Genomic DNA, 13266 nt, shown 5'->3' on the forward strand with positions numbered 1-13266 from the left:
GAAGGTATCTGAAATAAGTGAATCTGAGGAATAGTAGTTAAAGATAAGAACCATTTATAAGTTTGTTAATACGCAATAAAAAATTGTAAAAGAACAAGAAGCGTTTGTGTGGTGATCTGAAGAGGACAACGACCAGTCCTGACACATCCATCCTGTGTTTGTTGTGCATGTGGACGACTGCTTCCATCTGCAGCGCTTCCACGGCTGGACTGTAAATGGGTTTACAGCTATAAGATGGCAAAGGCAACATCATGTGAACTAAAAACCTTCTATGAACCATTCATCTGCATCTCTTTCCTCCAATTCTTCTTTGGACTTGTGAGCATCTGTTATCCAGTGTTCTGTTTTAGCTAGTGATTGCCGCATGAACTTAGTGGATCTGACCTAGTGAGCTGAAAAGCATTTAGCACCACCAAGCTGGCCTGGAAATAAATATTATCCGGGAGAGAGTGAAGCGACTCGGGGATTAAGCTGCTGCATTATCCTGCCATACTCATCTCTTGGGGGAATTGATTATTGTCTTCAGCTTGGAGTCACTTGAGTGCCAAGAAGACACTCAAGCAAGCTGCTCTTCCCATGGTTGGCTTGGCATGCTGTGACAGATGACATCTGTGGAGCAACAATCATAATCTTAAGTGTCTCGAGCAAGAAGTGCCAAAAAGGAGTTATGCTAAAAGGATGGGGGGGAGAAGAAAGCATTTTGAGTTCACAAACAGAATCTGCAGACATCGTGATCCCTGATATAGTTATGTGGCTTTGGATTACCACAAACAGCTGGAGATCTGTTTATATTATTAGGAATCCTGTTGGGAAGCTTCCTTATGTGTATAGATGTGCATGCATGTGCACTCACGCATGTGTCCATGTGCACACATGCACACACACACCCTTTCCATGCTACAGTTGAAGAGATGGAGGCGATATTTGATTCAGTTCACGTTTCAAGGCGTACTTACCTAATCAACACTCCTTTGCAAACCCTCCTTTGCAATCTGCACTTACCCAAATTTTGTAATGCAGTTCTCTGGTCAAGTAATGGGTTAAAAAATGCGTGTATTAGGGTAAAGTGTGCATAGAAATGCATGTATAAGTAAAAGTTATATACACAAATGCTTTTTTAAAAAAAAAGTTTTGCAAAAATGTATAGGCAAAATTGTTTACAGCGGTGTATATAAGGAAGAGTTCAGGCTGAAATGTTGCTGAATTTTCATGTGGTCTTTTTTTTTAAAAAAATCACATACTGATGTGGAGATTTGAATTTCAGATTGGAAAAATAAGAAGCAGGCAGAAAATAAAATCAATATATTCAGCCATCCCTAGTACACCATTGTGGTGTTCTTGAGATATTGTGGACTACACCTCCCATCATCTCAGACTAACCATGGATTCTTTGGTTCAAGGATTGTGAATAATGCAAGGCTTTGGATGTTTTGCTAACCGGAAAAAGAAGTAATAGAGGACGGATATCTGGCCATTCTTTGCTGAAGTCAATGGTAAAAGACCCCACCTCTCTCTCTTTCCCGCCCTCTCCCCCTGATCTCATCTCTGTGTTCTTGGCAATATTCTCTGACCCTTTGGAAATAAATAAGATAGAAAGACCACAACACATTAGTATTCCATTATTGAGAATACCCCCCCCCCAAAAAAAATGCTGAGAATGTTTCAGAAATCTGCAAGATGGTCATTTAGAGCTTTAGAATTCCAAACAGGCAAATAGGCAGATGTTTGGCTCCTAGTACGTTTCCGAGCACAATTCAAAGTGTTGGTGCTGACCTTTAAAGCCCTAAACAGCCTCGGTCCAGTATACAAGAAGGAGCGTCTCCACCCCTACCATTTTACCTGGACACTGAGGTCCAGCGCTGAGGGCCTTCTGGTGATTCCCTCACTGCGAGAAGCCAAGTTACAGGGAAGCAGGCAGAGGGCCTTTTCGGTAGTGGCACCCACCCTGTGGAATGCCCTCCCACCAGATGTCAAAGAGAACAACAACTACCAGACATCTGAAGGCAGCCCTGTTTAGGGAAGCTTTTAATGTTTGATGCATTAATGTATTTTAATATTTTGTTGAAAGCCACCCAGAGTGGCTAGGGAAGCCCAGCCAGATGGGCGGTGTATAAATACTAAATTATTATTATTATAAATTATATTGGGCTTCTGACTGCCGTCGTCACAGAAGCCTTTCTTTCTGCATTTACAGAGTCCTGCTGGGTCTAGTAGGAAATGGCATTTGAAAGCCTCCCTCCCAAGCAAAACAGCAGATTCGCCAAACAGAGTCCCTTCCCACCAATGGGTGCCAAGAGGAAATTGTAGGGCTGTGGAGCCAGAGTCAATGACAGGCAGAACCAAAAAATTCTATTTTTGTGTCCATCCTGCTCCCAGCTGAATTATACAAGGGACAGCCCTGAGACTAAGGAGAAGGCCCTGCCACCCTCTGGACTGGCTGTCAGAAAGCAGGTTCAGGTGTGGGGTTATTGAGAGCAGACTAAGGTTGGTGGGGCAGTGCCCCAATTTGCCTTCCCCATTTACTTTTCTTGTGTCATCACCATTTTGCTGTTTTGATGAAACAGTTCAGGAGATGGAAGCAGCTCTCCCCAGCACTCATGTGTTTATAGACAATCATCTGGGACATTATTACTGAGATTTCCTTTATGCTCATTATATGCAATAGACACATTTTGACTTCAAAGGTGCAATAGGGCATCTTTATAACTGTAACGTCAGAGACAGGTGAAGTGTGCACAGATGTGCCTTAGGGCTGGCTTATCACTTGATATCTTTACTTTTGGGTTATGTACACTTGCAGACTGGCGACTAAATGTGTGCCCTGACTCCCATTCATTGACTAGGAATGCAGATGACTGCTTCCACCAATATTCATGAGTGCAACACAGAACCGTTAATTCCCTCCAACTTTCCTCCGATGAAAATAGGGATGTCTTATTTCATACTTTCCAACATTTCTCCAATGAAAATAGGGAGGTCCTATTTCATATCCTTCAGCGTTTCTCCAATGAAAATAGGTATGTCCTATTCCATGCCCTCCAACATTTCTCCGATGAAAATAGGGATGTCCTAAGGAAAAGTGGGACATTCCAGGGTCAAATCATAACCCAGGATGGCTTCTGTAAATCTGGGACTGTCCCTGGAAAATAAGGACACTTGGAGGGTCTGGGAACCATAGATGGGAGTCACTGTATTTCAAATCTACTGTATTTTCCAAGGACTGCAAACATGGTGCTCTCCAAAGGTTGTTGAGCTACAACTCCCATCATCCCAAGTCAGTTTGGCCAACCAGGGATGATGGGAGCTGCAGTCCAATACAGCTGTATTGGAATACACAGAAGAGAATTGCACAACGAGGAGTTAGATTGATGTCCAGCAGTTTCCCCCTTCTAACGCCCCTGGCTTACCAGGTCTGCATTTATCACGGCCTGCTACCCATACCTCTCATCAACACGATGAGAGTTAATATGATTTCTTTGTACTCAGCATTCCTTCAGTAGAAATGCTTAAGGCTCTAAAGAGGATCAAAGGCTTGCGATCTGTTACAGATAAGCCAAGACAGGGTCTCATACCCTCCGACTAGGGAATGCAGCAGCTTTCTGTCTGCGTTAGCATTTCTTTTCCCATACTTGAAAGTGTAAGGAAGGCATAGACTAGGCACGTCCAACTCCCAAAAGACTGCGATCTACTCAAAGTATAAAAAGACTGACTGTGACCTACCCATTGTCATTGCTAGGGGACGGTTGACCAAAGTTGTTGAGTGGGGAGGGGGGTGGAATCACTAACTTAATACCCCAATCAACCTGAGACACCCCCGTGATCGACCGGTCATGTTGGACATGCCTGGTATAGACCATGGGAATGCCACAGTTTGGTTAATCTCCTTTTTAATAGTGCATGTTGTTAGGGCCAATAACGTACAACCCAGGTGGGTGTGATTAATATACACTTTGCCCTCCCCAGTTTAAGACAACTGCATAAACCTGAGGGAGGAAGACACTGTCCCTGAGAATCCAGTGTAAGACCAGCCCAGGGCAGTGCTGCCCATCATCCAGCTTCAGCTATGAGCAGGTGTGCCCACTGCTATGTCTATATGCGTTTCCAAGCAGCAGCAAGAGCCTGAGTTATGCAATTTAGGTTGAGTTCCTTGAGTTCTGTCTAGCTGTAATGTGCCTGCTGAAAACGTTTTTGTTGAGTAGGCTTGCCTACTCAACAGTGTATGGTTGACATGCATTCTATTAAGTACTGTATTTGTCACTCTATAAGATGCACCAAACCATAAGGCACACCTAGTTTTTGGAAGCGGAAAAGAAAAGAAATATTCTGAATCCCAGAAGCCAGAACAGCCAGCAGGATCGCAGTGCAGCAATCCCGCTGGCTGTCCTGGCTTATGGGATAGCCGCGAGTAGCCTCTCCCGGGCAAGGGGAGCCTTCATCCCCTGCCCGGGAGAGGCTGTGCACGGCTAAGGCTCCCCCAAGAGCCACGCTCCCTTTAAAGAGCGCTTGGAGTGTGTGTGTGGCTCTTGGGGGCTTGTCCTCAGGGAAAAGCCCCCAAGAGCCACACACACGCTCCACGTGGCTCTTTAAAGGGAGTGCTGAGCAGAGCCTCCTGTCTGCATTCGCTCCATAAGACACACATACATTTCCCCTTACTTTTTGGGAGGGGAAAAGTGCGACGTATAGAGCGAAAAATACGGTACTTTTCTTGTTTTCAAATGATGCATATTTTTAACTATTGGTTTTATGTGTACTTTGAATTTTTTCTTAGGTCTTGTTTTTACCTTCTAACTTCAATGGGTAATTTTGATGTATATTTTATGTTTTATGTAGACCATGGTTTTGCCAGTTAAGCAGTATTTACATTTTTAAAACGGGCAAACAAATAAATTCATGTATGTAGTTCGGAATTGAGGACCTTGATGACTGCAGAATTTTCATATCCACACCATTCCAAAATGGACCCATCAGACCATCAAACTTCAATATATTTTATAAAAAATAGTTGACTTTCACAGAAGTGAAGAGATACAATTGCACAATGGTGGACACAATGGTATAAATACATATCACTGAGAAATTGCTTGCAAGAAGTTTAAAAACAGACTGTACAGCACCGCATCTGAAATTGTGTAACAGCCAATAGAATTTTACTTCTTTTCACCTCTAAAGAAATCTGATTCTTAAGTATTTGACTTTAGAAGAGAGTGTGGTTGTTGTTGTTTTAAAGAGAAACCCAAATAATATTGATGCACATTCTATTTCAGATTACTGTCCAAATATATTTTGATGTTGAGCAATTAGACAGATTGCTTTTGTTTAAAAAAATGATATATGGTAGAAAAAGACATTCATGCAGTTAAGCCACCATTAGTCTCTGACTCTAATATAAGGCAGATCATTAATCTTTTTTATTTTATTTTTTTAAACAATGTCTTTAGCCACTGAAATAAACTTTAGTGCTTTCCATGACAAAGTCATGGCAGGCCTGGTGTAGAGTTAAGAAAGTTACCTCTAATCCCATCCAGATCATTTTAAATAAAGGCTCCGCCATATTTGGAATACATTATACTGTAGAAAAAAGCCCCCCCCCCCCAATTTCCTTTTCTTAATTCTTACTGGAAAAAAGAGAACTTAAGAGAAACCCAGCAGAATGCTTTTGAGTTCAGCACAAATGACACTGCTTTCAGGTGGCCGGAATATCAAGGTTGAGTTTATGTGTCATCCTCAGTCTTAATTATGTGGAAAAGAGTGACATTGAACAGGACTTGGTGCCCATTATTCCAGGCATACAGAGCTCGATCTCTGGCATTGTAGTCAAGCATGGATATATGAAAATATTGATTATGAAAGGGGATATCCGTGTATTCGTATGTGGAGGTTTTCGTGGAATAGGAGTAGTACACCTTGGCTCCAGTTAAGTGAGAATTGGTGACGTACAAGGTGCCACAGATCATGAAGGATTCGCCAGCACTTCTCTTTGGGTAGCCAGTGCTCCAGCTTTTCATCACTTCCAACGTGTCCTGGTTCAGCTGGCTGATGACGATGTTGCCCGCGTTCTGATTGGTTGCGTAGACGGCCCACAAGCCAATTTCATCTGCCATCAGGTCGATATCTGAGAAGCCGCCCCAAGTGTATGGGTAGACGTTGTGGAAGCCGGCGTACTCCAGGCTACGCTGAGCCAGCACCCGGCCCGTATCGAAGCTGTACTTGATGATGATGTTGCTCTGGTATTTGTTGAAGAAGAGGGAGCCGTTGTAGACAACGTGGTTGGTTCCTGCCCACTTGAAAGGGAGGTTGTATGTCCTCGACTCGGCTCCGCTGACAAAGTCTGCTATCGATTTGTATTCACGGACTATTTTGTTGTTGGTGTAACTGTCCATATACCAGACCTGAAAGCAAAAAAGAAAGAAAGAAAGAAAGAAAGAAAGAAAGAAAGAAAGAAAGAAAGGAAGGAAGGAAGGATAAGCTGCGAACTTTGGACAGAAGCATAATTTGCAAGTCGGCCTATCATTTTAAATACATTTGCTATTTACCCTTTCACTGGAGTCTTTCCATTTGCCACGCAAATCAAGCAAAGGAAAATCAGATCTGATCAGGTTTTATTGATTGCCTCAGTTTAGAAAAAGGGGAGCGGCCCATCTGCACACAGCAGGGCTCTGAATTTCTCAGACTGCCGTTTCTCAGACTATGTTCCACAGAACCCCGAGGTTCCGTGAAGCGGTCCAAGGGGTTCCTCTGAGAAAAGAACTGTATTGGCAGACAAGCACACACAATGTGTGATTTCTGTTGAGCTGTAGCCATGGGAATTAAATGCACCATTCAAGCAATTTTCCTGTGATTTCCTTCCCTTTCCCCCCTTCCCTTGCTGGGTTCTCCAAGGTTTAAGTCAGTAGAAGAGTTTGGATTTGATATCCCGCTTTATCACTACCTGAAGGAGTCTCAAAGCGGCTAACATTCTCCTTTCCCTTCCTCCCCCACAACAAGCACTCTGTGAGATGAGTGAGGCAGAGAGACTTCAGAGAAGTGTGACTAGCCCAAGGTCACCCAGCAGCTGCAGGTGGAGGAATGGGGAAGCAAACCCGGTTCACCAGACTACGAGACTACCGCTCTTAACCACTACACCACACTGGCTAATGTGCAGGAGTGCCGGCTTCTAGGGGCGGAGTCCTTTTGAGTCCCTGCTATATTTTTGGAGTAGGGCCGGTCCCCCCCCCCCAAAAAAAATTTCAGAGCCAAAGAGGGGAGCTGAGCACAGTGTGCCTTCAGCAGCTGGCTCCTCCTCCTCCTTCTGCTGTAGAGGGGAAGGAGGGTTGAAGCACCAGCGGTGGTGTCAAGAGGAGGCGGAAGATGAGCCACCGGCCACTGAGCTGATTGGCTGCCATGTTTGGCTCCGCCCCAGCTCCTCCCAACATCTTGACATCACACTGCGATGTTGGCACCCCCCATCGCCTTTGCTAGCTGGCTCCTCTGGCAAGGTGGCATTGCTTGCCTGCCTCCCCAGTGCTGTGCCTTGCTGCCAGTTGCCAAGTGGGAGAGGGGCGAGGCAGTGTGGAGCTTGGTGCGGTGCAGGCTCAGTAGCAGAGTCAATCTGACACTCCCAGCACCTCCACTGCCTCACCCATCTTCTCCTCTTAAGTGTTGAGAAGCCAGGTGAGCAACACTACTCTGCCTGCCCTGCCCTGTTAGTGTGTTCAAGCACTTGCAGTAGGAATCCTTTGTCCCCTTCTAGCACTTGCTAGAAAGAGCTCTTAATGCTGGCGAGGAGATAAGAACTCTAACTAATAGGAGCAGAAGGCTTAAGGATCACAAAACTAAACACAGGCTTCTCCTGGCAGAGCAGTACAGGAGACCGACAGCAAAGATTTTTAACGTCTCAAACAGGGTGGATAAAAAGCAATGTTTTTATAAAAAGAGTTGAATCAGTTTTTTTTTTAATTTAAATCAGATTTTATAATAAAATGCTTTTGGAGTAAAAATCTTTCTAAAGATAGTTTTCTATTTAAGTTAACATTATATTCCAAAGGCTATTCATCAGGAAATAAAGATTTGTTTTAAGTTTATCATGTGGGTTAAAACTCAGTTTAAGTTTTATATATATGTATACAGTATATATATATATATCTATAGTTTAACCACATCAGTTAACAAACATGGATACATATGCTATAATGTTATTGTTTTAGTTAAATAAATGGTTTAAATTGTTTTTAAGGAATGATTGTTTTTCTCCTTCCAATAAAGTAGAGCAGAAAACATGTCCAAATATAAACAATAATTTCATAATTACCTGTCTTTGCATTTCTAATAGTATAACCAAAGCAGTAATTGTTGATATAACTGTAAAAACTACTCTGAAAATTTATTATTCCAAAAATGAAACCTTCACCTGGTTGTAAATATTAAGATCATACCAGAAAGAATGAGTCTTTCTGTAAAAAAAAATGATTTAAATCAAGTCTTACTGACTAGTGATTTAAATCATGATTTAAATTGATTTATATCAAATCCACCCTGGTCTCAAACTTGCTGCGTTTAAAAGTTGCGCCTCTGTTGTGAGCTCTCCTAATAATCAACTCTGCCCCCTTTTAATTCATTTAAATATATTCTACCGTAAGTGTTCTGCTGAAGTTTTCTTTAAAGTAAAGGGTTCCACTGGAAACAAAAAAATCGAGAACCACTGCTTTGGACAATAAGGAGAATGATGTGTAGGTCATGGTAATATTAGACCCTTCACTGACATGGCTGTCATGTCTCCATGTTGATCCACCCCATGTGGTTTGCCCTGATTTCATGTTTATTAAAAGGGAAGGGTTGTGCACTGCATTCAGATAGATCCCAAACTAAACCGGGCTGATTTGGGGGCAATCTGGACATAGCTGAGTCAGGTTGAGACAGCCCTGGATAGGGCTGGGCAGGCCAGAGAGATCCAGGGCTGTCGTGGGGCAGGGCATGGGAAGTAGAGGCAGGCATAGGTGGGAAGGAGAAACCGTAGAAAGGTGGAACCGAACAGCTGGCTGCACCTTTGTGGCAGAAGGTAGGGGTGGGTGTGAGTGGATGCCGTTCTGGCCTCATCTCTCCTTCCTGCCTCCTGAAGCAGCACTGCACAGGATTGAATCCTAAGCAAAAGATTCGATTCTGGTTTATGCTGGTTGCTACTCCTTCCCATGGGGCAGCAGCACCCTGCAGGATCCAGTCCTTCCACTTGTAAGCAGATAATAATAATAATAATAATAATAATAATAATAATAATAATATATTATTTGTACCCTGCCCATCTGGCTGGGTTTCCCCAGCTACTATGGGTGGCTTCCAACAAAGATTAAAAATACATCAAAATGTCACAAAACTTCCCTAAACAGGGCTACCTTCAGATGTTTTCTAAATGTCAGGTAGTTGTTTATCTCTTTGACATTTGATGGGAGGGCGTTCCACAGTGTGGGTGCCACTATCGAGAAGGCCCTCTGCCTGGTTCCCTGTAGCTTAGCTTCTCGCAATGAGGGAACTGCCAGAAGGCCCTTGGCACTGGACCTCGGCGTCCGGACAGAATGAGAGGTGTGGAGACGCTCCTTCAGGTATACTGGGCCGAGTTGTAGAGCAGATGTATTGCATTTAGAAGACCCTAAGTTTAGTCCCCAACATCTCCAGCCAAAACATTCTCAGGTAGTAGGTGCTCAGAAAGACTTCTGCCTGAGGCCTTGGAGAGAGCTGACAACTGGGCTGAATGGACCTATGCTGTGACCCAAGTATAAGGCAGCTTCACATCTTTCATTGACCAACTGGTAGAATTCCTGCCCGGCTCCCAGCAAGAAATAATAAAAGTTACGTACTCTGTTATTTTTCTCGGGTGCTAATGGGTCCGTCATCCAAGCGCCAAACCGGGTTCCCGATGTCTTGACTGTAATAGGGCCAGTGATCTTCATCAATTTGCCGCAAGCTGAAATGATAAGAAACCAAAATGACTCTATGAAAATCCCTTCCAAACCACATTGTTGGCTGACTGGGCTCTTCTTCCAGATATAAGTGCTGTGAAAGGAGACCGAGTGAGAAATAAAAAAACAAACGCTGGTGATGCCGGAGTGCTTTTGGTGCCGTCCAAAAAAGAAGAAGGATACTTTGTTCAAGTTCTTTAAATGAAGAGTTAGGTTATTTGAAGGATGCAAACAAGACATGGTGTAAGGATTTGAAATAACTAGCACTTCAGTGGTATATCATTCTTTATTATTGTTTTATGCAGCATGCATGTAACAAAACCAACAAATGAAACACTGCTTCTTCAGGGAACATTTAGGTTGATTAAAAAGTAGCATATGGGATGCGGGTGGCGCTGTAGGCTAAACCATTGAGCTTCTTGGGCTTGCTGATCAGAAGGTCGGTAGTTTGAATCCCCACGACAGGGTGAGCTCCCGTTACTAGGTCCCTGCTCCTGACAACCTAGCAGTTTGAAAACACACCAAAAAGTGCAAGTAGATAAACAGGCACCGCTCCAGCGGGAAGGTAAACAGCGTTTCTGTATGCTGCTCTGGTTTCACCAGAAGCGGCTTAGTCATGCTGGCCACATGACCCGGAAAAACTGTCTGCGGACAAATGTCAGCTCCCTCAGCCAGTAAAGTGAGATGAGCACCACAACCCCAGAGCCGTCTGCGACTGGATTTAACTGTCAGGGGTCCTTTAAAGATAAAGGTAAAGGGACCCCTGACCATTAGGTCCAGTCGTGGCCCACTCTGGGGTTGCGGCGCTCATCTCGCTTTATTGGCCAAGGGAGCCGGCATACAGCTTCCGGGTCATGTGGCCAGCATGACTAAGCCGCTTCTGGCAAACCAGAGCAGCACACAGAAAAGCCGTTTACCTTCCCACCGGAGCAGTACCTATTTATCTACTTGCACTTTGATGTGATTTCGAACTGCTAGTTTGTCAGGAGCAGGAACTGTACAACGAGAGCTCACCCCGTTGCAGGGATTCGAACCACTGACCTTCTGATCGGAAAGTCCTAGGCTCTGTGGTTTAACCCACAGCGCCACCCGCGTCCTGTTACCTTTACCTTTAAAAAGTAGCATATAATGTTGCTGGTTCTTCGCTGTTGTTGTGTTGTGACTTTTTAATGCACTGTCTTATTTGACTGGTGTTTTATTACGTATTGAGGTTTTACCTTACCACTAGTGATCTATATGGCTCAAAAGAAAGGATACAAATATATGATATACACATATATACAGTGGTACCTCTGGTTGCGAACGGGATCTCTTCCGGAGGCCCGTTTGCAACATGAAAGGAACGCAACCTGCAGTGGTGTGTCTGCGCATGCACGGGTTGCGACCCGCCACTTCTGTGCATGCGCTTGACGCCATTTTGCGCATCTGCGCATGTGTGAGCGGCGAAACCCGGAAGTAACCCTTTCCGGTACTTCCAGGTCACCTTAGGACACAACCTGAAGAAACGTATCATGAAGCAAACATAACATGAGGAATGACTGTATGTGTGTATATATCTGTATGTGGTATCATGCCTGAATGCATGGGCCCATACGCAGGAAGCCTGTACAGCTATCATTGGGTTTTTCTACTTGTAAGAGACTCTGCTTCCACCCAGAAATAAGGTTCTGGCCTTTGGACCACTGGCTGGAGAATAGTATGCATCTTCTTCTTCCCCCTGCCTCCTGATCACACGTTTATACCCTAATTACATGCCTAAATCCTAATTAGAGGTTTACATCCTAGTTAAGAAACAATGCAAGGCCCCTTTCTCAGGTGCCAGATCCAGGATCATCCTGGGTGAGATTTAATTTTTATTGTTTTGTATTTATTTATTAAATGGGAAGAAACAAGTGTGGTTCTCCTCTGAGGGTACTGCAAGATGCTATCACAGAGGGTTTTTCCTCCAACATGCTAGATCATAGCTATCAACTTTTCCCTTTTCTTGCGAGGAATCCTATTCAGAATAAGAGAATTTCCCTTAGAAAAAGGGAAACATTGACAGCTATGTGCTAGATCAGCCCTTGGATCAGGGAGCCATCTACAGCCCTAGAATTCATGGATTTCTATTTTTGGGTGAAGTATGTAAAAAATGCACCTTATTTTCATCAAAGTGACTAGGATTCCGTTGGGCGAATTTGAACAAGGTTGAGTGATTTGTAGACGACAAGACGACAAGTTGCACTTCCACGTGAATGAAAATGCTTAAATGGAAGTTAGTTTTAGGAATGCTTTGTTCAATCTGCATATAACTAAGTAGGTCAAATTGGAGACAAGCAGAACAGGCTGTGTGTTCTGACTGCACCGGCCAAGTTATGACTTCATTTCCTACACTTAAGTTACTGGAAATGAATGCGCTATATCATCCGAGCCTATTCTCATTCTGTTATAATGGGGCAAGTGCTTTGATAAGCTGCCTTGAGGCACTGAATCCATTGCTGGGCTAAATGGATATAATGGAAATATGTACAAAGTGAATAGGCACTCAAGTCAATCAACTACATTGGATGAAAGTAGATGTTGCAGGAGCATCCATCCTCTGTGTGTGTGTCTCTTCCTTCTCCTTGGAAACATCTAGTATAGGAATGGGGAATCTGTGGCAGTCCAGATGTAGCTGGATTTTATCTCCTTCCCATCTGAAGCTAGGCCAGTAGAGAGAGGAGAGGGAATTCTCAGTCACAACACTCCATTTGTGGAGTTCTTGTTATCTAGATGTTCCCCTCAATCCATCTTTTGGGAGATGTTTCTTTATGACTATTTTCTTGGATTAGGTCGGGTTAAAATATATATGGCATAATAACAACATTTTACTTAATCGGAAGCTGTTTGTAAAATTAAATCAAATAGTCCTGTTTTTCTTCATTTCAGAGCAAAGCAAGTCGGTAGGCTTGCGCAGAAATATAGGTCTTTTCGAGAATCAACAGGTGCACAAAATACGGGGGGAAATGTAACTTTCAATGTAAATAGGGAATTGATTTCAACATCACAATCTTTACAACAGAGAGGACTTGGATGTATCAGAACATAGCGAAAAGACTGTATCCGCCACTCTTAAATCTTTCATAAAATGAGATTTTGAGGGTACCTCTTCTCTCTCTCTCACTCTGGGGGGTGGGGATTACAGAAGGAAAAGTACTGGAGGTGTTAAACCCAACGGGGAGCTTTAATACATATATTTTGGGTTCTGCCCTCCTGTCAAACCATTTTGGAAAGAAGTTATGGAAGTAATAAAAAAGACGAACAGACATGGTATTATGTTAAATCCTGAGATATTGCTTTGGGGTTATCTGAAGGATCG

At 43.5% G+C, this 13266-nt stretch overlaps 1 protein-coding gene across 3 annotated transcripts in view; it reads right to left on the reverse strand.

Moving 5' to 3' along the window:
• Positions 1-4974: 4974 nt before the first annotated feature.
• The window catches only part of OLFM3 (olfactomedin 3), a 177847-nt gene continuing 169555 nt past the window's right edge, over positions 4975-13266 (reverse strand). For all 3 annotated transcript variants that reach the window (XM_081008720.1, XM_081008719.1, XM_081008721.1), the window contains exons 5-6: positions 9828-9934; positions 4975-6389 (exon numbers count right to left, since the gene is read on the reverse strand). In XM_081008720.1, coding sequence (XP_080864846.1) covers positions 5712-6389; positions 9828-9934 — 785 coding nt within the window. In that variant the 3' untranslated portion in view covers positions 4975-5711. The remainder of the gene's footprint in view (positions 6390-9827; positions 9935-13266) is intronic.

The sequence above is a fragment of the Podarcis pityusensis genome (genome assembly GCF_964106645.2).
Source record: "Podarcis pityusensis genome assembly, chromosome: 6".
In the NCBI taxonomy this organism is placed as follows: domain Eukaryota; kingdom Metazoa; phylum Chordata; class Lepidosauria; order Squamata; family Lacertidae; genus Podarcis; species Podarcis pityusensis.